Below are 26,787 nucleotides of genomic sequence, written 5' to 3'. Positions count from 1 at the left end.
TCAGTGTTATGAATTTTAATTTCTTATTTTATTCCACAAAATTCTTCTGCGAAGTTTATAAACAAAACCCTGCGAAATATAAAATAATGTATTCCATCGACTGAAACATACAGACTGTACCTAAATTTTCTTTTCGCTCATATAAGTAAAATATTGGAATCAACAATGTTTTACAAGAAAAATAAAAAGTCAATTTATTGCAATGGACGAACCATGATAACATGTTTCAATTATATATATTTTTCATGCAACAGTGACATCATATGACTTTCTTCTATCAGAGTAATGCTTATGTACGTTATAACCAGAACAAGCGCAAGGTGTCTGAAGTAACTTGGCTGTTCTTCATTGCTGAAATGAAACTGAAATGGTTTGCATTGTTTCATCAAATATGAGGACTTATCGTTAACTAAATTTCGAAATATAATAATTCATGCATCCGATAGATGGCGCTAATCTATATATTCGGTATCACGTCTGCACTGATTAAGAATACAGAAAAAGTTCGTAATGAGGAAAAACTCAAACATGTAATTCTTGTTCTACAAATGTTTCAGACAATAGAAAATCATGCTAAATGTGTAATTCGTTTTTTGAATGCAAGGAACAAACGACCATATTAATTCTATAAATTTATGATTTGAGATCAATAGAGTAATTATAAATGAGGAATGATTGAATGATGGATTCGATTGTTTAATTCAAGAGAACAAAAATACATGATGAATCGAGAAATGATTGGCCATCAGCTGTCAATGATAGACTAATTCGTCTCATTCACGTACAAAGTCGTGTGAATAGCCATTTCGTGATGTCACTGGGGCTCCCTGAATTTTCGCGTACCATTTTGCATGAAATTGCTAGTGAACGCTTGTGTTACCGAAAAGTGTGTGCACAATTCATGCCGAAAATAGTTACAAAGAATCATAAAGGTAAAGGATACTGATTTATATTTTCTAAGCTAATATGAGGTGGAAGGAAAATGTCGAACCACAATTTCATTATCTTATTGCTTATTCAATTGCTTAGTGACGATATTATCTTATTTCACAACAATACCAGATAACATTCCATTCCTGTGATTCAAAAATTCTTCTTGGCTTTCGATTGGAAATAAATTAATCGTCCGCTGTATAATCCCGTCTTGGCACCAAGTGACTTTATCTCATTTTTTGGAAGCTATTCTACAGTGGCCAGCATTTTGATGGAGATGAAATGATTAAAGATACTATAACATCTTTGTTAATTTCATATGTGCATCTTCACCCTTTCTTGATGATAACATACAAAACCTTGTTCTCACTGTGATAAATGCCTTAACGTGTTGGATGACTACGTCAAAAATTAGCGTAATGTTTGTAACTCGTTATTATATATGCACTCAGGTCCATATTTATCTTTCCTTTTACTCAGTAACAGAACTTTCGTAATACATATTTCTTCCATTTTTGAAAGTTAAAGAAGAAAAATTCTGCTTATTATCTGCATGATTTGTATAAAGGCATAAAAAAAGTGATATTGCACTTCGAAGGACAATGTGCAAACTAAAATAGATGACACAAACTGTTGCGTTTGTAATGGCACTGTTTGTAATTGACTCCATCAAAGATGCACAGGGCACATGTAAGGCTATGGGGTCAATTCACGGTCACGAGTCAAGTACCAAACAAACCGTTTCTGTTCAATTTTCAACCGTTCTGCGCATGTTGGGATGTCTGCCGATAACGTTGATGAAACCGTTGTTTAGTAAATGTTACGATAGCCGTTCAATTATTAAAAGCTTCTGATTTTTTTTAAAGATATTATTTTGAATTATTTTCTCCAAATTTTCGTAGTTATATAATTTTATTTCTTACATTAAAATTTTAATTAGTATTTTCAATGGAATTATTGTTTTTGCGTAATTAATTAACGTCGCTTTTTAATTCGTTTGGTGCTGCTTTATTCTTTCCTTTCCCATATCCTTTTTTTTATCCAAAGCATACATTTTGACAAATGACTATGGCAGTTTTTTGAAAAATTACATATGTTCGTTTTTTACATATTATTTAAATATTATTGAATGCTGAATCTTATAAATATAGTTCTTTTTAAAAATAAATTATTACTCTCAGATAAGTTAATATTTTAAAGCTTACTAATAAAATTATTACATTTTTTTTCTTATGTAATGATTTTTATTAATATTCACACTTTGATGTTTTCATTTGCTCAGAGGAAAGAACATGAAAATCAAATTAGTATATATTGAATAAATTATGTTTACAATTTCAAATTATGAAATATAAAAGGTATAGATACGTTTTTTAAATCTATGCACCTTATGAATCAGTTATTTCATTTTAATTTGTAGAGATCAATAAAGGAAAACAAACAAAATTACAGTTTCATATTTTTTATTTACACATTACAATATATATATATATATTTAGATAAAATATATATGATAATTATTTGAAAAAATGTGATCAAATGGATGTTTCAATGTACTCACTAATTCAAAAAATTATTTATCAACATTTATTTTTTTAGACACTGAGAAAAAATATGAACACAGTATGACAAGAATGTCAATGTAAATGATGAAATCAATTTTATTCAACAGAAACATTCTAAGTACTAAACAACAGTTTTTTTTTTTTATTACGAATAAAAACATTATGTTGAACAATATACTTTTAAAGCAGAACATTTATGAAATTTTTTTTTAAATGTTAAAGTTACATTGAATGAATATCTTAAAATAAAACATACAATACAGTAAATTTAATAAACAAGAATAAGGTCATGATATATATATATATATATATATATATATATATATATATATATATATATATATATATATATATATATATATATATATATATATATATAGAGAGAGAGAGAGAGAGAGAGAGAGAGAGAGAGAGGGGGGGGGTATAAAGATGAGTCAGAAGAAACACTTTTATGTTTTTACAAAATTTTATAATTCAAAATTAATATGTTAAAAAAATAGAAAGAAAAAAAAAGTGAAACATGCATGTAGCAATGAAGTTGGGAATAAAAATTATATAATAAATGCTGATATGGAAATTGATTTTTCAATGAAAAGACCTGTATTTATTAAAACAGAAATCACTGAGGTGCACAATGGTATAACATGATATTATGATAACAGTCAATTTCAGTTTAAATACAATAAACTATTGACATTTCATTTTTAACAATCGAAAAGTTGTTTGATATAAATTCACTTTGAATCCATCACAAATCTGCAAATATAATTAGAAAACTAGTAATAATGCTTTCTGGAGCCATCCATTTTGCTGTTTTGTTATTAGACATGATTACCCAGTAATAACTGAATAACATGAATTACTAAAAGATAAAGAAAACTTTAAGGTTCATAATAAAAAAGTAAAACCTCATAATGCATTTTATATAAATGCCGAAAACTAAAAATCAAATGCAAAAATTATTCGATGTTAATTAATGGTTTTTATATATAACTAATTTATATACTTAATTAAATGACATGTGTTTTCAAAACTTAAATATATATATATATATATATTTCTTATATATAGCATTCAATTTATCAAATTAAGAGCACTTTTAATAAAATACATCAATTATATATATATTATAACAGTCAATAAGAAAATTCAATTTTCAGTAGTTAGTAAAGATTTCACTTATTAAATAAATCTTAAAAAAATTTATTCGCTTCCACCTAAGTTTAGCATTATAGCAGTTGTTATTTTTGCAGCAGGAGTTTGTTTACTGACATTAATTAAATTTAGATAAGATTTTTTTAGAAAATGCAATGTAATATTCATGTAAACATTTTAAAACCTTCTAAGTATATTCAAAATTATCAGAAATTTCATCAAATGTGAATAAAGTGAATTAGAAATGCTCTCACGATTTTGTTTGATTGTTTTTGTTGGCAAATCGCTTACCAAATTCTTTTTTTTTTTTTTTGAAGAATTTTTCTAAAAAATTACTGAAACATTTGCGATTACTGGAATTCCATTTACGATTTAATAAATGAACACACATTGAATGAATTCTTCAAAATGATCGAAGCATATCACCGACTTCGAAGGCTTGAAAAAATCTATACCAAAGGTACCAACCCTAGGCAGGATTGTTGAAAAGAAAATAAGAAAACATTTTATCATGACAGTCACTCTTTTGTTTCGCATTAAAGCATCCATCAGCACACCAGTATTTCCTCTTTTAACATATAATAAGAGGAAAGAAAATGACTCAAAAATTATAACTTCAAATTTAAACAAAAAAAATCCACTTCATACTCGGCGGAGAACGTTAATGGCAGACTAATCGACGAAAGCGGTGCGGATGAAACTTAAATGCCATGCGCAGGATAGCTCATGACATGTGACTTTTACGTCACATGAATTGACCCCATTGAAATAAATAGATCTATTTTATATCATAATTTGACATATATAAATATTTTTTTATGAAAAACTAGTGGGAGCAGTCTTCCCAAAACTTTCTCGTATACTCTATAATAAATTTGTCATACCTGAGAGAGCTTTACATGACATTGGCGTGCTATAGTTACGAAATATTAACTTTTGGCTGAATCTATCGTCTGACTCTTACCGAGTTATTTGGCGATTAATTCCTAGCACGCGTTAGTAGTATCCAAAAATCGGATACGTGTTTTAGGTTAGTTTTTCTCGACCAATTAAAACAAAAATTTGACACAAAACTACACTTGTAATAACAAAATTCCACACCAAATTTTATATATTTAAGTCATTGCGTTTTTGTGTTATCGCGTTTACATGTTTCTGAAAGTAGAGACAGACCATTAACCCGTTTTAGGGTTTATCTCTAAGCCTGATATATGTCTACACTATAGATGTTAAATTTGTATACGGAATTTTATGTATCTAGCTCTCTTCATTTTGTAGTTATCGTGTTAACTTATATACAAACAGCCAGATAGACGGAATTCCCTAAACAGATATTACTCAAGCTTTAATAGAAATCTGCAAATTTGGTGTAAAGATTATATACCAATTTTCATCCCTCTAGCTCAAAGTGTTTTTGAGATATCTTTGTTCTAAACAGACAGGCAGACTAACATTTTCTAAAATAGTGTTTTCCGAACTCAGAGAGGTTGTAGCGGATTGGGATGAGCGAGGATAGAACCTGGGACCTTGTGGTTCGCAGTCCAGTAACATGACCATGATACAAAAGCAATTGCTCGTGCAAGGTTGGCGTTAACTGGCTTATAAGCTATTCACTACAAGGTATAAAAATTAAAGATTCGTCCAAATCTCGGATTCACCTTTGTGACGATTGCTAGATTTTCTCTACATGACGTATACGAGAAAGTAAAAATCTTTAGTATCAAATTATGGGTAAAATGTCGAAATGAAACAACACCAATATTTTGAATGAATCATAATCACTTGGTAGTTAATACAATAAATGGTCAGACAACATTAACTAAACTATAATTAACTAAACTACAACTATAACTAACTAAACTACAACATTAACCGCAATGGAATTGACCTGCCCCCCACCTCCCCCTATTTCCTCAACTATTGACTGTGAAAAAATCTTCATACAATGCCGGCGTAACTGCCAGTCCTTCTCTCGCCGAGTGCTGTTGCAAATCCTCCAACCCTCTCTCCTTTCTTACCCTTATTGTGGACAAACCAGTTCTACACAGTCATTTACCAGTGGGAATAGTCGTGACTAGCAGAATCCACACATGCGTTCGCTAACGACATATTCCGAAAATAGTGAACTGGTTCAGTTATAATCCATTCTCTTCGACACTTGCATATTATACAAACTATTCATCTCTTCCGGCTTTCATTGTTTTCATTTTGGAATCTTTTTAGTATTTTCATTTGTCATTGCATTTAAGTAATTATACTGAACAGCTGTACATCATGTCGGCATCGGTGGTAAGAATATAAATTTTTTGAAAATTTTCTGAAAAATAAAATTAAGCTAGTGGCTAATATAATCTTTAAATCGGGTGAATAATTTCATACCACTATTCAGACAAAGGCTCCATATTTTATCCTTAGTCTCCATAATGTAATGATCATATTGTTCAGGTCATTTTATAAAATTTAGCTGCAAATTCATATTCACGCCTAAATTTAATAACTTATTCAGAAAAAGGGAATTTATTTTTTACTGGATTATTAATTTTCATATAAAGTACTAATGCAAAAATTTCTTGACTGAGTTATCTTCATCCCCCTCTTTTTTTCTATAAATTCTGGAAATTAAAAGTTGTTTTTTATTATCTAGAATTATACATTATGTTGGTAATAATAAACAATTTTTAATTATTTTAATAAATTACATGCAAGAAAGATATTTTGTGTCCGTGTTATTTTGAATAACTTATGCTTTACATTTCTGTAACAAAAATGCTATACCAACTTTTAATGACATGACATTTTACTTTTTATTTCTATTATAGTCTGATTGATTTAATATTTCGAAATGGGCATAGCTTCGATATAGAAATCCATTATTAATTATATATTTACATTTAATTTTGTATTGTGTACTAGGTTGTACAATTTTTTTATTATGCATTTTGGATGCATATATTTTAAATCTATTATACATGAGTTTAACCATGTCTTCTGTGTTGATTGCTGTTGGAAAAAAAAAAAAAAAAAAAAACACTCTTGGTTTCCAAAGTTTATACCAAAATTGTTCACTCAAATTATTATCATTAAAGAAACTAAAGAATTTATTACATGTTTGGAAACTACTTTTTAAAAATTAATATTGTATCTATTATTTATACAATATACTTATATATATATATATATATATATATATATATATATATATATATATATATATATATATATATATATATATATATATATATATATATATATTTGAACTATGACTGGCACTTAGTATGTGGGTTATGAAGTGCTTTGTTTTATGTAAAAATTTCTTAGTTTAAAGTAATTTATGGATGTGTGTTGAAATTCATTTTGCATTAAAGTCATTATAGTTAGCTTTATTGAACCAAAGGAAGCTTTTTTCTAATAATAAGTTTTTATTTATAAATGTTATTAACGTAATAACTATAGCATTATGTGAAGTTGCCATTTTGTTTATTCAAAAACAAGAATACAAATTCTTTTATATTTAAAGATTAAGGTAATCATAAGGTATATGTATATAACAAAAATTAAAAACAAATTTTAAGAGTTAGAATCCTTTTGCTTTTATATTCTTTATTATTTGATTTTAAAAAAATCTTTATTTTGAAGTTGATTTAATATAGTGTACTCTCAATTCTTTTTATACATTTTGATTTCTTTTTTACTTAAAATTAAAAAAAAACACTTGGAATTTCCAGTCCATGATGGATAATAAATTTATAAGACTGCATAGATATAACTGTAATTGAAAAGAATGGTAAAATGTCATGCCTATTGACATGCCAAATCTGAATGGCAAAACTCTTTAGTATTTATGAAATAATAAAGTAAAAATTAAATTATTTAAGATTATTGAAGAGTAAAAATCAGTTAATATATACTTTTATTTTATTTAATATTTCTGTGAAATACACCAAGCTTAAATTTTTTTTTTTTCTTGTGCATTCATTTTTAAGGAAGATGTTTATTAAAACAGTTGCTGTTTTAATGACTGCTAGTTTAAGGATCGTTAAAATTTTCAGTTAGATATTTTAAGTAATGGGCTTTAACAGCATCTTCAGCAGAATTTTGTTAAGCTTCAAATTTTAATAGATTTGTAATTTATACCATTTTAGAAATTGTATTACATTCTATTTTTTTTAATAAGCAATTCAATTTTTGTTTGAAAATAAATTTTTAAAATACATAACAAATGTATATACTCTGCTATTTCTAGCCCTTTAATGATGTAACCTAATTTCTAATTTAAAACAATGTAAAATCTGCCATTATTTTCATGTAAATAATATTTTAAATATAAATTTAAACCTTTTACTGATTTTTTTTTTTTTTTTACAAAACTAAATAGAAGATAAATACTATAGAATTAAGTAAATATATCCCTTGCTTCCTGAAATCTGCTGTGTCAGTAATAATTAGTGTTAAACAAAAACAAAAGTTTAATTTCATGGCTTTAAACATATCGATGCTTTTGTATTAATGTCTATAGTAATTTGGATTATAAAAAAAATAAAAAACTTTGCTGACTATGATATTCTTTCAGAATTATTTTATTTTTTTGTTAAATTTCATGACACATTTAATATTTGTTCAGAATTCTAATGTAATTTTGAATTCCTATTTGAAAATACGCTTAAAGTATTTTTAATTGATTTAACGGAAAAAAATTGGTATTATTGGAAAGATTTTTTTTTTAATTTCACAATATGAAAATCATTTTTATACTGCAGTATTTTTGGAAATTGTTAGAGGGAAAAAAATATCAAAATGTTGTTAATTTTAAATTAAAATTTTTATAAAAATTGCTTTGAAGTGCACATCCCCACTCTCCAAGTTCTAGGTCATACAGTCTAGTCTGTAGAACATCAAATGCACATCTTTATTTTAAGTAAAAATTACAACTTAAATTTATAATATCACATTAAAAAAAAAGGACCTCTCTTGCTTTTAAGATAAATTTATAGGTTTGTAAACTAGAAATTTTTCTTTCTAGAAGTTTTATAAACATTGATAATATCAGTTTAATGGCATGAAAAAAGGAGGATTACCTCTTCATTAAAGTATCCAAGATGTACTAAGTATAAAGATACTTAAAATTCAGAATTAAATATAAATTTTGCATATTGTCATGAACATAACCAGTTAATTGAAGAATTTATTTTTTAAAGTCAAGCGATGAAGCATATATGTGTTCAATGCAATACAAATGATTGCATGGGAAATTTTGCAAAAAATTGTAACAAAAGTAATAAGATTTCATCTTTATTAGATAAAAAATTATACATTTGCTGTTCCAAAATGGAAGTTTGAATTGATGTGAATACATATCCAACACACTTAACTCCTTAAGGAAAATGCTGCATTATCTAATAAAATATTGATTTAAAATTTAGTCATGCATTTTTAATTTACAGAAGTTAATATTCAATTTATTATAATCGATAGTTCATTTAACAAAAATTGACAAAAATTTCATCTTTATTCAGTCTTAATTTCAGTACAAGAATTTGCTTTGTATTGGATTGCATCTATCTTGCATATAAAATTGTTTTATAAAATTTAGAAAACAAGTTATACATCTTTATTCATCATTTAAAATTTAATTAAATAGTATGTTGTAAATCTTACAATCCATTGAATAATTAAAAATATCAAAATGTATAAAAAAAATACGTAACAACAATTTTACTGATTTAAGATGTTGGATTAATCATCTAAAACAAGTCACTATGCTTTCTTCTTGTTATCAAATCAGATAAGGTGATCAAAGAGTAAGAAAGGTGTAAAATTTGTTTTCTGCTCCTAAATAAAATGCATATTATAGCAGTCCCTAAATATTGTAAGATGAAATATATTATCATGATGATTGTTTACATTGTGTAATAGAGTGTGGCCTAAGATTGCAAATGTAACAGTAATAAAATTTATTTAAATTTTATTTAGAATATTTGATTTTTTAATGATGAAATTTGGAATATTTGTATAATAAACTTGAGGATCTTTGCCCCTTGCTCACTTCCACTCACCAACTCCAAGGTTGCCTGATAATGTATGTGATGTTTGTTCCAGTTAACAATTTTTAAATTCCACTGGCCACATGTTCAATTCTGGAAGCTTAATCTTTTGATTATGAGAACATACATTTTTTCGACTGGCCTACTCCCCTCACAATAAGAATATTATTTGCTTATATCTCCAATATCTAAATATTGAATAAATTTATCACATTTTGCCACCAGCTTAGCAGCTTCAGCTTTTCTTTTCAAATTGCCCGACTCCCACTTGAACTTTCTTTGCATTTTTTTCTTCATCTGATATAGCTGGACTCCCCATTACTATTTAAAAAACAATGCAGTGTTAACATATGTATTGCTTACATATTCAGACAATTGGTAGTCAAAAGGCAAAAAAGCCCTGTTACTCCAAAAAGAAAAACTAGAAAACTACTGATTAGTGTTGCCACAAACAGTATGTCTAAAAGTAGAATCGACAAGTAATGTTTTAAACTCATTTGGTGTTAATTAAAATCTTACCTACTTTACTTTTAAGTAAGCCTTTACTTTAAAGCTTGTTACTTTACTTTTTTGTTACCATTTCACCATCAAATGCAATATAAATACTTACTACAATATAATAATAGCTTTCATTAAATATTTCAAACAGTACTTTCAAAATAAACTTCACATGTCATGAGTCAGATGCCTCACTATCTACCAGTTACAAAGTAAATAAAATGCAGTGCTTACATAAAAAAATTATATAAAAGATAAGTTACTGAATTTTTGTTATCTTCTTTTTTATATATTTCTAGATTGAGATTTTTAAGAATCTATTTAAACAAGAAGATAAAAAATTTTCTGTAAAGAATTTTATATAAATTTTTTCACATTATAAAAAAAATTACTAGCTTTGATAAAATGAAAATTTTAACAATGCAGACAGAAATGTTATTCAACCATCAAAAAGAAAAATATGGTATATCAAAAGTATTCCTGTAATTTTATACCTTTTTACAAACAACATGGGAGGAACTACATAGAAATTTGATGGAGAAAATATTAAAAAGAAGAAAAAGTTGAAAGATGAAATTTTTCTTTTCTCAAAAATAGAATTCTATCATTTGTCAAAGAAGTGGAAAGTCCCAGCTTTGGAATGCTATTTTGATGAAAACTGATGTAAAAAGCCGGATTAAGCTTTCTAGCAGCTTTTGAGCAATGGAAGTCTTAGGTGTGTCTTCTTTTTACCTTTGCCTACTTCTAAAACTAGATTTTTATTCATTTTAATTTGCTTTCCCTATATAAAGCTTTAAGTAGCAAATTTTGATATATCAAAAACATATATTATAAGGCACTTTCTAGATAGTTGATTTCAGTATCTTGAGTATAAAATAATTTGAAATGTAATTTAATACAGAATTGTAATAAATGGCATTTTTCATTCAATCCAAATTATATTTAATTATGAAGCAACATTTTAAATACAAGAAAATAACATAATGTAAAAATTAATTAGGATTATTATTGAATTAGCATTCCAAACTTTAAATATTTTATTTTAAGTTGGATAAATTTGAATACACAACCATAATTTAAATGAAAGAAACCAGATAAAATTACATTGAAAATAATACAGCAAAAAAAAAAAAAAGATATTCAGGCCTTTAGGGAGTTACCTATTTAATATTATAGACACATAAAAAATAAATATTAGTATAATATGAAATATGCTGAGAGATTTCTTAGAATTCAAATACATTTAAAAAAAATGCTGCCCTAACAAAAATTTGTTCTACATTGTTTTGTATTTATTAATTTTTTTAAACCCATCAGCACATGCACAGGGTCTTTTTTTTTACCTCATACTTTCTCTTTTATTAGAAATTTATTAAAGTTTAAATCTGTTACTCACTATACTTTCATAGGGGAGTTAGAAGAAAATTAGAGCAATAGAAAATAATAAAACAGTGTATCTCATTTATTACTGGAAAGCTTAGGTTAAATTGATCCTCGCTTGTGTTATTGTTTAAGATTCTTTTAATATTATGGCTGTTAGAGAGTATGAATGTGAATGGTAGAGATTCAGAAATTTCATACAAGTGTTGTTATTGATAATAAAATTGCTCGATTCGTCAGATATTGATGAAATTTTGGAAAGTGATGTTCTTGATATAGAATGACAACAAAATATAAATTCTGAATACTCTAGAAAATGTGATAGAAAGTCTTTTCCTGCAAGCAAAAAGGACATCTTTTTGGAGGAAATGGAAGGAAAATTAAATCAAAGGAAATGCATTCCCTAATAATATGCATTAATTGTTATAAAAATTCATTTTGTTTTAAATGAGAAAAGATAAAAGTTATTATTTATTATTATTTTTTTGATTATGTAAAAAGTGAGAGACAGAAGTTATGAATTTTGTAAGTTTCTTTTTAAAAAAATATTTCTAATTTAAACTTTGCAAAATATAGGTTTTTCTTATTCTTTCAATATTTTTATACGAAAAAAAAACTTACTATAAAAATAGTAAGTTTTTTTTATGAATGGAAAAGGAATGAATGAAAAAAAAAATGTATGGAAAAAAAGGAGTTCTATTTTATTCCAAGCTTTTATCATATCTGCTGTGTGTATTGAAAAATGATTCAATTTTATTTTTAGACAGGTTGTACCGTTATCAACCCCAAACCATTTCTTCAATCCTTAATGCTGAAAAATGTTAGAGTAACTACAAAATGCCATCAGGAATATGTTGGAAGACTGATAAGTAGTGATTCATATATGAATGTTGAGGTAGGTTTTTAATATGTTATTAATATTTTCTATGAAAGCTATTTTGAATTTTCCTGGAATGTGTGTGATGAGAAAGGAGGGGGGGGGTAATAAAATTGCATAAATTTTCATATTGACTAATTAATTTTTTAAGATATTGCTTATAATAATTTGAGGAGTGGAGATATTATGTAATATCCTTTAACTGACTCATTTATATATTGTAAAAACTTGCATATATGTGAAAGTATTCAGTATGTTTTATTTAGCTATATTCATCTAAGTTTTAGATGTGTTAATCCATAATACAGATGTATAAAAATATACATTTTTTGGAGGAATTATTAAGCTTATAATCAATTCAAAGGAATTATTTCAATGAAAAATAAGAGGTAATAAATATTTTTTTCATTAAAATTTTTTCATGTTTTTATTATTATTTCTGGCTTATACTATATTTCAATCTGCAATAACTAATCTATATTTACAGTGCTAATTATCAAGTTTCTGACCACATGTCACTTGCAACATATCCTTTTGGCATAGTTGGCAGTAAATAAAAAGTTATTGCTTTATTAGTTCTTTTGTAGTTAAAGGAACAGTAAAATTGTACTTATAATTTTCTTTAAAATTCAGAATTTTTTTTAAATAACTTCCTATGCTTCCATCTTGTATCCTAAATTTTGTGCGAAAATAAACCTAAACTCATCCTTTATAATAGTAAGTATATAAAATTGTGACAAACATATTCCAAAAATGTTGTTTCTTTTAAAAATTATTGTATTTTCCTCTTATATATTTGAGAGAATTTTCTCTCTCTAATCATTAGGGCTATCATATCTCTAAATATTTCAAATACTACTTATCACTTTTTTTCTCTGTCTTTGCAAATGTTTGTTGAACAATGTATTAATCACATTTATGTAAATCTTAAATTATTTCGTACTTTTCTTTTAATGCATTTACAAACTACGGGCTCGGCTTATGCTTTCGCATAGCCCTAGGGCATTCAACAATCAGTTTCAGTTACTGCAGGCATCAATTTCATAGTTTAACTATTTCATTTGAGTAGGTCAAAAGCAAGCAAAAAAAAAAAAGTTCATCTTGCTTAACGTTATGTATGTGATACTTGCAGTGTCTCAAGTAAATGCTGGACAAAAAAATTTCCATGGTTTCACTAGTTTTCCATGGTAGCAAGAACATAATAGCTTTGCTAGCCCATAAATGCAAATATTCTATATGTAACCTTAGTATTATGAGCAAAAATGCTTTAGTTTGGAACTAAAAATATGTAGTATATGTATAACAGAAAAGTATCTTTAATAAATATATATATATACATATCATCTTGAATTATGTGAATTTTTAATGCATATGCGGTGATGGTTTATGTCTTATACTTTTGCTGTGAAGTTTTATTTATATTTTATACAAACTTTTCACATGTAAAAAAATCTATTATTTTTCCACTCATTTGTAATAAATATGAGAAGTCTATGTGCAAAAGTTAAAATTCTCATTGAAAATCTAATTAAAAGTTTAAAAATAATAAGTTTTTATAAATAATAAGATTTAATTTAATATTTCTCCTGGAATTAATTGTCAAAAGTTGCAAATCAACACCTCCTGTCATAATTGGTCAGATGATGAAAGAATGCAAATGGTCTGTAATCAACAATCTTGTGTTATAAGCATTGATGGAAATGTCTCATAATATGTATTATGTTATTTTAAGTAGAAAGAATTTTTCTGCTTATTTTTATGATTTATTAACTACTTTGTAAAACATGAAGATTAATTAGATTCCTGATTATATATAAATTATAATAATCTTACTACTCTAATAAATGAATTGTTTGTGTGTATTAAATGTCTCAAAATTAATACATGAATTAATTTTTACTTAGCTTCACAATGTAATAGGATATCAACAGGGTAGGAAGTTTTGTGATATGATTGAAGCTGCTGTACGCTGCAATAACATAGTATATATTCATGAGATTGACAGAGAAGTCTATGAGCAGGAAATGAGGCAAAGGGAAGCTGAGCTAATTAAAGCATGTGAAGAAGAGAAATAAGCAGACTGATATGGAGGTTTTGGGGCAATAAAACATTAGATATCATTAATTGATGTAAGTATTAAGATTCTAATGATTCTTATTTAAATATCATTGTCTTAAGCATAATTTTAAAATATTGTAAACTATATTTTCTCCATTACTCAAAAATGATTGCATTTGAAAGCTGACCTGTTTTGTTTTATGCTTTAGAATTTTTAGATGTATCAATCTTTTTCTCACACCCTCTATCTTTTCTGTAATTTTTGTTATGAAAATTATGCAGCATTTATTAAGTCCTCATCCTGACTATATATGCTAAAACCAGCATACAAAAATAAATAAATAAGTCAAGTTGCAAAGTGCTGAAAATAAAGTTATTCATACATAGTGTACTTGCAAGCTCAATGTATTCCAAGAGCCTGCATATTTTTTAAGCTCTAGAAGCATGCTTGGCAGGCAATAGGATGCATATATGCACGTTTTTTAATTTGCATTTGGAATTATATTTACTTTAGGTATTTTTAAATATTACTATATATTTTATATGTCTAATTATTTAAAAAAAATTTACATTTTAAAGAGTTGTTTCCTTGCAAATTAAAACACAACTTTGAAATAACAAAATGTACAATAATAAAACACTTTATAAAAGTACAGTAAATGATCGGCACAGATCTACTGACATACTGGCTATACTAACCAGTCATTTCCATATGCTTGGAATGTCGCCATTTAGTTTTTTGCTAATCATTTCTCATAAAAATATGTAAGGCCTCGTTACCCTTGTAACATAATAAAAATATTTACTTCTGGATGGTTATATTTCGATACAGATGAAGAAACATGAAAATCAGATATCTCATGATCTGGCCACAATGTTTGACCTGCTAAGAATGAGAAATCTCTTGACCAGCATGCAATGTGTTAATATTTGACTTTGAGTCTCTTCAGCTGTATAGCACTCAATCACTACATGTTTTTAATTCATACTTTGTTTACTTGAGCATGTCTGATGTAATTTTACTTTATTAGAGCTGTGATATTATTCATTAATTTTGTAGCATACCAGATTAGGCTATAGGATTACATAAATATTATTCTTAACATAGCCCTCCATTAATGAAAAAAAAAAAACATGTTCACAATCAGGTTTGGAATGATGAGTGATAATTTAAGTGACTGTTCTTGAAGCCATGTGGGACTAGTCTAACATTAATGAAGTTTTCTTCTAAAAGCATTGCAAGGATAAAATAATCTTTAAGTAGATTTCATTTTTAAAACCAAATAGAAAGAGAAAAAAAAATATGAATCAGCCCAAAGGCTTCAATATTATCTTTCTAAACTATTGTTGAGTGCACATCCTACTTAAATTGATCATGTTTGAATGAGAATTGTCTTGAAACAAAATACGCTTGTGAATAATTTTCCAGTTCATTTCGATGTGGTTGTTTTTTCATTATGAGCTCATTTTTTTTCTTTTTCTGCTAGACTCACACATGAGTTTATTGAATGATTTCTTTATTGTATGAGAAATTGTAAGCTTATTTAGAGTATATTAGAAATTTTTTAAAAATATGGCATGCTCAAAATCTGTATCTGACACAAATTGGATTGATAATAATGTCTCTCTTGATTTTGCTGAATGGATTAGAAAAGTTCTGCAAAGTCCTTTTACTGTGTACTGCTTGCTTGTAAGATGGAAGGAATGAAGAGGAAAACATACAAAACTGCATGTCAGTTCAAAAAAAAAATCATCATTGATATTGGACTTTGTATAGAAGGACATGACATATCAAGTCAAAAAAAAAAAAAAAATTATGTATGAAAATAAGCTGATTTTGAGCCTTTTATTTCATGAACAACCATTTAAAGCTGAAATTTTTTGGACAGTAAAGCTTATGTCACATTTGTCTTTAAATGCCTTTAAAGATGTATTGGAAATATTGAAATGTATGTCCGTAGATAGTGAAATACCCCAAAATCAGGTATACTTTATTTGCTACAGATTAACTCAATTTTTTTTCAATAATCTCTTAAGAAATCTTTAAACAATAAAAAACTTGTAATACGCTTTGATAAAGTTTTGAACTACATTGCACAAAAATGCCAAATGAATCTTATTGTAAGATATTGGTGTGAATCAATCAATAGTCTTCACAAGATGATAATAAGTACTGCTTGCATTATTAAGCATATTTTTAAGGCATACCACTGTTCAAGAATTGTTTGAGAATTGTAAAGAACTAGTATCAGGTTTGGTCAGTTACTTATACAAATTAATATGTATGAGCCAAATATAAATTTAAAATTTTTTAAATGTGTCAAAAAACATTTTTGTGCAAAACTAACTAAAATTTTAGGTCCAGGTACTTGTGAACTACAATAATCCATAGAATATTTCAGTATGGACAGAAATCTTTTGGAAGGAAAATAGATGTTACTCTTAGAGCTGTGTTTAAAATATTTTAAAATAGTCGAGCTGAGATGCCAATTTCCTTGAAGTTACAAATTCTTCAGAATTTCCATTAGTTTCTTTCTAGGTAGAAAATGTTAATGTCTAGATAGAAAAGGTCAGTGTCTGGGTAAAAAATGTCTGTGAACACTCTTTAACAATTATTGACAGCTTTTTTTACTAAAATATATAGATTTCAGTAAAAAAAAAAAAAAAAAAAAAAAACTGTGTTTGGATCTGTTGTAAGTGATAATATTATAAATGTTTGTCAGAATAAATGGATTCTGGATAAAATGAGCTTTTTTTCTTACATTGCTAATATTCTTCATCTATTTTTTAAATAAAGGGTGTCCCAAAATTAACGCAAGATTTGAATTTGCCAGCACTTGTGGCATAAAATGTTGACAACCCTATTAAAAACTCATTTGACAGCTGATAGTTTAGGGTTAGTAAAAATAAAGCATTACTTGAGAAAACAATAGGGTTGCCACACCACCAGGGAAACAAAGTAATATAAATTCCTCAGAAAAAAACAGAGAAATTTGAAATTTTTTATGAAAGCCAGGAAAGTACAGGTAATTTTCCATTACTTATTTTTTTCTTATACAAAAAAATGCTGATCTCTAAAGATTGCAAGTCATACCTTCCAAAAAAGGAAATGATACCATTCGTAATTGTGTAATGCAAAACTTGACTTTTTTTTTCTGTATAGATCATTCTAGTTTCGATTTGCAAGACATTTGTTCTTTTTCCATGACATTCCCAAATTGCAGCTTATGGGCTTGCACGAGACTTCTGTAAATGTACGAAAGAATAGTATTCGTTTCTTTGGCGGAATTAGCAACATTCAATCTGTGCAAGCAGCACAATGGTATTTAGACTGCCATACTTGAATTTATTCAATGGTTTGTTTGTTATTTGAGAAACTGTGAGTTTATTCTAAATGCATTAGAGAATATTTTTAAATCAAAGATGTGCTCAAAATCTGCATTTGAAATGAATTGGACGATTTAAAAAAAAAAATCTGATTTTGCCGAATGGGTTTGAGAAGTTCCATAAAAACAATTTTTTACTTACTGCTTGCTTCATAAGAAGTTAATAAACCTAGTCATGCCAAAAGAGAAAAATATACAAAACTGCTTGTAAGTTCAAAAAAGACATCATTGATGTTGGACTTAGTGTCTAAAAGGAATGTTATATTAAATCTGAAGACATCAGATTTAATGTCTGAAAAATAAACTGATTCTGAACTTTTTAGTTGAAGAATAATAATTTAAAGCTGAATTTTTATGGGAATTAAAACTTGTTGTGTCACATTCGTCCTTTAATTCATTCAATGATATGTTGGAAATATTTTCATATATGTTCACTGCAGGTGAAATAACTTAAAAGTGTTCATTAAGCCATAAAGAAATGTCATACCTTATTTGTTACAGATTAGGTCTATTAGCCTCATGAAACTGAAGGCTGGAAAATCAGCAGAAGTTACAGAAATTAATGTCCAAACACTTGAATTGGTAAAAATGAATAAATAAATTTAAAAAATTGCTTTTGTAATGTTTTTTGTTAAGTAATCATTAAATGATTGTATAATGATAACAAAAGTGTTTCTGTGTTTTATTTCAACCGAGTTCTTAATTTTGTGTGACTTACAATGAAAGAGCATGAAAGTTAATATACCCCCCCCCCAATATATAATATTTTTTTCTAGCTAAATTCTAGATAATTAATATGTAAAATTAAAACTTCTTTTAACGTTCTATTATTTAGAATAATATTTAATTGTTGCTTCCTCTCATTGCTTTTTCCACTAATTAAAACCATATTGCATTATAACTTACACATGAGTCTTTCTTGTATCCTAAATATATATACTGGAAAAACACAGAGAAATTTTTTTCCAGATTTTTTTAAGTGGCAATCTTGAACAATGGGTTTTCATTTTTGAAGAATATTTTTAAAATAATGAATGTTTGGCAGCCACAGTTTGAAAATTTGAGAATAGACCCTCTAGTCGTGTGATTTAATATCATTGGATTTTTTTTTATGGTGTTATTTAAAGTCAAAAGTTTATGCCAACTAGTTCACAAGCACATGTGCATTGAAAGAGGAAATTGAACACTGCATCAATGAAATTCAGCCATATTTATGCAAAATGGTCATTGAAATTTCAATAAAAACGTGCATATGTGCTAACAAAGTGTTGGGGGCTACTTGTCCAAAGTGTTATTCCATGTAATTCTATCCTGTGTACTTTATGATTCAATAAAAGTATAACAGCTTAAAGAAAAAAGTTTTTTATTTAATTCAAATTTTGCATTAACACATTGTTTTGTCATGTAACACTCTATTTTTACTAAATGTACACTATCAGCAGTCAAATAGTTGCTAACATTTTACTGCATGAATGGTGGCAAATTCAAACATTGTGTTAATTTTATACACTCTTTAATTTCAGACATCTGAACCAATAATTTCTTTCTTATATGAAAATCTTTTCATTTTTGTTAAACAGTTAATGAAAAATATTGTCAAAAGAAGCAAAAACAATAGACAGCTAATTTTTGATAAAACTTGATGATGCAAAAAATCTGAGACTGGGAAAAAAAAAGTGATATTGGTTAAGTAACTACAAGTTTTACTTGATTACTAGTGGTGTTACAGAAACTGAAAAAAAAGTATGTGTTAGCAGAATGTTTTATATTTGTGAAAAATACTATAAAATATTTGAACACATGTCCAAAAAGTGTGCTGTTTTAAAAGTTGTATCTTATTTTAATCCACATTTATTGAAAAAAAATGCATTATTATGTGAAAAAAGAATGGTTAATTTATCTTGCAATCACATAATTTGAAATTTTCCTGAAAGAATTAAAAATGGCACAGGAAGAACAACTGGATTCATTTAATGAAAAAATTTGTTTAGATATTTTTTTTTTTTCCCCCCAATATTATGAAGTCGAAAGAATTTCCTGATTTTGGGTATCGCATAGCAATGTGGCTGTAGAGAGTGGATTTAATATTAACAACAATATTATGCTTGTTGAAAATTTGAAAGAAAATTCATTAATTAGTCTAAGAACTGTGTATGATGTTATCAACTATGGAGGTGTTTTAAATGTTCTGATTTCAAAACATTTGCTTCAGTTTGCTAAATTAGCACACTGAAAAAAAGTTCAGTTTTGTTTAGTTATATTAATACCCCATTTTTAAAGCAACATTAGGGCTATTGTGGGACAGACCTCATAATTTTGAACCCAGTCAGATGACGAGAATGACAACCCCTCTCCAAATTTTCACACTATACCAATGAGGGAAAAGAAAAGAAGCAAATGAACACAAAGCAAGTGTCATAAATGGTGTGTATCAGGACAGCAAAAATGTTATTTTGTTTTATTTCACCTGAGTCTTTAATTTTGTGCGATTTAAAGTTAAAGGGGTGATCAGTGCCCCCCCCCCCTCCTTGTTATATTAATTTTGTCTTGCTAAATTCCAGGCAATAAATAAAGACAAATTATTTTTAATGTAAATATACACATTCTTTTAATATACTACTATTTAAAGTATATTAACGCAGCGCTTTGCAAGTTCAACATGCTCCTAGGGTCTGTACATCTTTGAATGCTCTAGAAGCATGCTTGCCAAGCAATAGGATGCATATATGCACATTTTTAATTTGCATTTGGTATTATATTTACATACCGTATTCTCAAATATTACTATATATTTTCTACATTTATTATACAAGAATTTTTACATTTTAAAAAGCTGTTTCCTTACAAATTAAAACAGAACTTTGAGATAACAAAATGTAAAATAATGAGGCACGGTAAACGATCGGCACAGATCTATTGACGTACTGGCTATACTTACTATTCCATATGCTTGGAATGTTGACATTCAGTTATTTTTCTAATCATTTATCATAAGTAAGTGTTTGTTACCTTGGTAACATAACAAAAATATTTGCCCATCGTTGGTTATGCATTGACTCAGTCGAAAAAAAAGAAAACAAGATATCTCGTGGCCCAGCCACAACATTTGGCTTGCTAAAAGTGAGAAATCTCGTGACCCATTCACATTGTGTTAAAAGAATCTTACTTCCTCTCCCTGCTTTTCCCACTTATTCAAACTAGAGAGTATTTTTATTCCATTATAACTAGCACATAAAGGCTCTTCACACATTTTGTCTTGTATTGCATACATGTACAGAGAACTTTTTTCTGGATGTTGTAGCCTTGTTGGTAAATGACTGTGCGATCTTTATCAATCGCCTCTTCTGGTCCCGTTACCATGAAGAATATAGTTCAAATATATGCATAATTATTTTCTAACAACAACATAAAAATTTTAAACTATTCTATAAAATACAATAACAATAAAAAAAATTGTCATGTTTTTTTAACTTATTTTATACCAGTGCTAGAAACCATTTTAAGTTTCTGAATCGAATTTAAGTGACTATTCCACATTTTTGGAAGTACTGCAAACCTAATTATAAGTAACTACTGTAACAAATAATGTTTTGAAAAATATGAAATTTCATCACATTTGGAGTAATGTATCTTTTATTTATCAGTTCTATTTAAAAATGTGAATATAAGAGTTTTGCTTAATTATCTTCCACTGTTCTTACTGATAATGAGTTTTGCTATGGCATCAATAATTTTACCATTCAATAACAGGAAGCCATAGTTAGTGAAAACACTTTTGAGGAACAATTCAGTATGTTGTAGAGTGGAAAAGAATTCTTGAAGAGATGGGTAGAGTGCTGAAGATTCCTAAGTCTGGATCTATTTGTTGTTATCTCATTGATAATGATTTCATACATCTTTCATATGCCAATTTCCACCTGACTGTTGTAGACATTGCATGTGAGTTTTGTGACCCCCCAGAACTCAAAACCTTCTATTAATAGATGTAGGTTCCAAAGATCTGAACTGAATGGAAGACACCCAATAGAGAAATCAATGATCTGTACAAAAAAAAAAAAAAAAAAAAAAATCATTGTGAATGTGGAATGTATGAAGATTCACATAGACTGGACAATGAAAGAGTGAAGAATTCCGTGTTGTCTGTTACAAATGGGAAACAGTGGATTTGTCATCCCATAACACTTGTTTAGATTCCAAGTACCAGATTCAAACACTAAAACATGGGGGGGGGGATATCATGGTTTGGAAATGTGTCCCTGTCTTGCCATGGGCCCTGGTGACCTGATGGTAAGGTCTTGGCTTTGGTACCATAGGATTTCATGTTCAAGACCTGATTCCACCGAAGAACTGTTATGCAAGAGGGTCTGGTGGACATTAAATCCATATCAGGGCAAATGTCTTCCTACTAATGTGATGTAGAAGTTTGGAGAGGGTGTATCAGCTAAGGTATTGTCCTTGGCATCTGACCGCGGTTCAAAATTGCGAGATCGTCTCAAAATAACCCTAGTGTTGCTTTAAAGTGGATGTTAATATAATTAAAACTTGCCTTGTCATGAGTCCTCTGAGGCAGAGTCAGGGAATCTTGGATAAGTTCAATATGAAGTCATCCTTGAGATCACCTTGGTTCCGTTTTCATATAATTCATTTGGTCATGGCATCATTTTCTAATAGGACAATGATCTGAAGCACATTCAGAATTGGTTCTCTCATCATTATATGATGTTTGATTGACCAAGCCATTCCCCAAATCTTAATATTATCAAGATGGTATAGGCCAAATTGAAGCTGTAATATCTATGCTTTGAGGTGCCATGTGGTTATTAATGCCAAAGAGTTTGCCACCAAGTATTAATATATATAATTCTTTATATTTTCATTGATCCTGGCAATGCTATATATTTTCAACAAATTTCAACTTGTTACATTTTGCTTCCTTTGAATTAAATTATCAGATTTTGAATTTCATTTAATTTTTTTGCTGTCTGAATTATTTGTTTATGCACCAAATATCTAAAAATACACATTGTGTGACAATTTCAGAGTTTAGTTTAGTTATATTAACATCCCATTTTAAAGCAATACTAAGTCTATTTTGGGATGAATCTTGTAATCTTGAACTGGAATCAGATGATGAGGACAATTTGTGAGCTGGCATCCCCTCTCCAAACTGCCATACCACACCAGTGAGAGAAGACAATTTCAGAGAGAAGGAGAGAGAAAAAAGCTTAACTTTTGGATGAGTTAAAGGAAAAAAAAATTTTAATATGAACTTGACACTTTTTTGACTGGGACTGTATACTTTCATTAGGAATTATTGAAGTTTTAACAAAATGAAATTTAAACTATATGTGTGCATATATTATGATCAGTTTTCAATGAACATTATGCTAATGAAAATATTGTTGCCAGATGTTAGTGCTTCTATTCATTTTCTGTTCTTTCTGTATGATTAAAAAAACACATAATTTATTTTTATTTTTTCAGGTTTCTGCTGTGTGTTTCATCATTTTTTGAATTCATTTGATGGAATGTCAGGAAATATTTTAAACTTTTTATGAGCAATAATTTTTTTTTTCTATCTGATCACTATCATGTATGAAATTTTTATTTCCGATATGCCACTGTACATTTCCCTCCCTCCTTTGTATTGTGAATAAATATTTTTATATCATCTACAAAGTCTTTTTGTTTGAAATTATCTAGTCAAACTATCTTGGTTAATGATTTGTATACATTTTATGGATGGGTTTAATCACTAATATGATAAACATGTATTTTACTCATTTTCTAACTGTTACAACCATGCCTACTTTCTATTGTACCTAAATTTTATCTCCTAAAGCATTGAAATTTCATCCAAAATTGTACATTTTTTCCCCCTTTGTATTGTGAATAAATGTTTTTATCTCATCTTCAAAGTCTTTTGAAGACTCCTTCAATGACCTACGAAAAGATTTTACTGCATGATATTGAACTGAAATTTATTGCAGTGTATAAATATGTGAGTTGATTGCTTAAAAACTAGTGTGATGAAATTTTAATTTGAAATTGAAAAAATTCAAATTATGAAATTAAGTAAATATTTAATAATAGTGAGTTTTTTTAATTATCCATGTTTTTGACAATTATTATTTGTTGGACCTTATTTACATTAGTTTTTATTTATTTCTTTTTAAAATTCTGTTAGGTACAATATTTAAAATTTAAAGGGAGTAAAAAATGTTTTAAGAAATCTTTCTTCTGTTATCAAAAACCTCTAAAGGTTTTTGCTTTTTCTCATTTTGTAACTCGGACAATTTTTTTGGTTTCCCAGTGAAAGCTCTCTTTTTTTCTATATCTCTTAATAATGGTTTGCCTGACTGAAAACACTGAAATTAGGAACGTAAAATTTTTCTGAAAGCTACTTCTAAGGTATTTGAGGATCATTAAGGAGAAATTTTGAAAAATTTTAATTAGAAGTTTAATGAAAAATTTTAACATTTTCACCATATAGTATATTATCTCACAAAAATTATTTTTATACTGCCTTGAAAATTAAAAAAATAAGTTTTTCTATAATTTCAATTTTGTTGAATACTTTTTTTTATATAAATTACTTTTGGACACAATTTCTAACAGTAATTTTTATTGTAATGAAGTCTATAACAACATCTTTGCTTCACTAAATCTTTGAGTCATGTGACTTTACAATGTTAACTTTGTGATTAAAAATAAATAAAGTGATTTCTTTGGACCTTTGTTTCTCAAGAGACTTAAATATTTCCCCTAATCGATTTTTTTAAAAAAAAATTCCAAATTTAAATTTAAAATTAGAATTATAAAAATCTGTCATTATTATATAATATCGATAAGTTTGTGATTAAGTTTTCTGAATTAATATTTAATTGATAACTGTTTAATTATGGTTCCTTTGTGTAATTAATATGGAATGTTTATATTAGGAATAATATAATATGTTTATATAATATATTAATATAATATGTTTATATTAGGAAATGGCAGAAGTCTAATTTTTTTTCACTCATTTTTTAAAAAAAATATATGTTGAGTGTTTAAATCTCCAATATTGTAGCATATGTTGATTCTGTTCAATTTGATCGTAGTTCAAATTTTCAGAATTTTCTTGTATTATTACTTTGATGAGACTCAATTCAATTTTTAGAATCTGTATCATATTAAAATATTTCAATTAAAACATTAAAAAAAACTGTTGTTTTTTAAACCAAAGATTAAAAATATTTTTTAAATATTTCTATAGAAACTATAAAATATCTTTATGCTTAAAAATTTGTGGTTTTATGTGAATGAAGTTGTTTATAGTAAAAATAAATATTCTTTTTTTTTTTTTTTTTTTTTTTTTTTTTTTTTTGCAAAGGTCATGTTTAATTTTTGCATCCATTTCTCATTATCCTCTCTATTATATTTTATTTTGCATATTATAAGTACATATTTCTCCTGTAATTTTTTTTAAAAACAAAAAAGAAAACCTTTTTTTTTTACATGTTTTGATTTATATAAAACCAACTATCCCAGAAATTTTTACTAAATTCATTCAGGCTATTTTTTAAATTTATACTTCAAAAAAAATTTCTGTTAAGGACAAATTTTCCACTTTTCCCTCTATGACACAAGTTGGTTAAGCATTCTAACATTGTGCAAGTGTTTTTTATAAAACTATATTTGGTGTGCTATAAAAATTAATGCAGTTTTTCTGTCATAGAGTAATTTCTCTTATTTTGATACAATATTTTTGGTTTAAAAATGCATGATATTATTTTTATAATTGATTTTTTTTCTCTTAATCTAATTATGATTTTGTTTTGATTTGGGTGTTTGTAAGCAATATAAATAGGGAGCATCCCACTAAAAGGAAACAGATTATTTCATTCTTAATCTTTGTCAATGTATATTTGATTTTATTCTACAACTTTCATGAGTCAACTTTATGACAATCATTACTGAAGATGGTGACTGATAAGCTAAAGTCCTTTCTATATAGACAAACATCACCTAGTGAATACACTAAAGTGTCAGAAAAACTGATACACCAATCTAATACTGTGGAGAGCTCCCAAGAACACATAGAAGTGCCACAGCACGGTGTGGCATGGATTCAACAAATTTGTGAAGATATTCTGTAGACAGTTCACACCATGATTACTGTATGGCAGTCCACAAAACCATGAGAGTGCGAGGTGGTGGAGATCTCCCAAGGATAGCACTCGCAAAACATCCCAGATATGCTTGCTAATGTCCACGCCAGGGGAATTAGGTGGCCAAGAGAGGGAACGAAATTCATAGGAGTGCTCTTCAAGCCACTCAGTAGCTACTGTAGACCTGTGCGGTGGCGCATTATCCTGTTGAAATTGTCCACGTTTGTCGGAATGCGCACAAAACATGAATGGATGCCGGTGGTCAGAAAGGATGTTAACGTATCGCTGACCTGTTATGGTCGAGTCTAGACGTATGAACTGTTCCATTTCATGCCAACTGCACATGCCCCATACCATCACAGAGCCTCCACCAGCTTGAACAGATCCTTGTAGGCATGAGGAATCCATGGATTCATGGGGTTTTCTCCATACCCGTATACGGCCATCCGCCCAATACAATTGGAAACGTGACTCGTCAGACTAGACAACGTTTTTCCACTCATTAAGAGTCCAATGACGGTGTTGCCGAGCCTAGGCAAGGCGCAGGGCTTTGTGTCGCTGAGTCAACAATGGCACACGAGATAGTTTGCGGCTGCGAAAGCCCATATCAATTAGGGTACGTTGCATAGTGCGTACGTTGACACTTGTTGATGGGCCTGCATTCAAATCCGCAGCAATTTCAGGAAGTGTTGAACGTCTATCTCGTATAACGATTATTTTCTGCGTTCGATGGTCCCTTTC

General features: G+C 28.0%; 1 protein-coding gene across 3 annotated transcripts; it reads left to right on the top strand.

Moving 5' to 3' along the window:
* The first annotated feature begins 5,557 nt into the window (after nt 1–5,557).
* Nucleotides 5,558–23,564, top strand: LOC129969438 (uncharacterized). Of its 3 annotated transcripts, XR_008784515.1 has the most exons (5): nt 5,558–5,942; nt 10,790–10,907; nt 12,336–12,467; nt 14,354–14,578; nt 23,378–23,564. XR_008784515.1 is itself a non-coding variant. In XM_056084006.1 (4 exons), the coding sequence occupies exons 1-3, from the start codon at nt 5,928–5,930 to the stop codon at nt 14,522–14,524; spliced, it is 318 nt and encodes a 105-aa protein (XP_055939981.1). In that variant the 5' UTR covers nt 5,558–5,927; the 3' UTR covers nt 14,525–14,578; nt 23,378–23,563. The 3 variants fall into 3 exon arrangements, 2 of the variants coding, with proteins under 2 accessions (XP_055939981.1, XP_055939983.1); XM_056084006.1 differs by lacking the exon at nt 10,790–10,907 and having other exon boundaries at nt 23,378–23,563; XM_056084008.1 differs by lacking the exons at nt 10,790–10,907; nt 23,378–23,564 and adding an exon at nt 18,395–18,508.
* The last annotated feature ends 3,223 nt before the right edge of the window (nt 23,565–26,787 follow it).

Source organism: Argiope bruennichi, chromosome 5, assembly GCF_947563725.1.
Source record: "Argiope bruennichi chromosome 5, qqArgBrue1.1, whole genome shotgun sequence".
Lineage (NCBI taxonomy): Eukaryota > Metazoa > Arthropoda > Arachnida > Araneae > Araneidae > Argiope > Argiope bruennichi.
The sequence above is the reverse complement of the archived record's forward strand: the minus strand, read 5'-3'. Positions and strand labels throughout refer to the sequence as shown.

What these genes read in the sequence shown, in the direction of transcription:
- LOC129969438 (XM_056084006.1), top strand. An exon ending in ATTCATATATGAATGTTGAG is followed by an intron (nt 12,468 to 14,353) that starts GTAGGTTTTTAA and finishes ATTTTTACTTAG; the next exon opens with CTTCACAATGTAATAGGATA.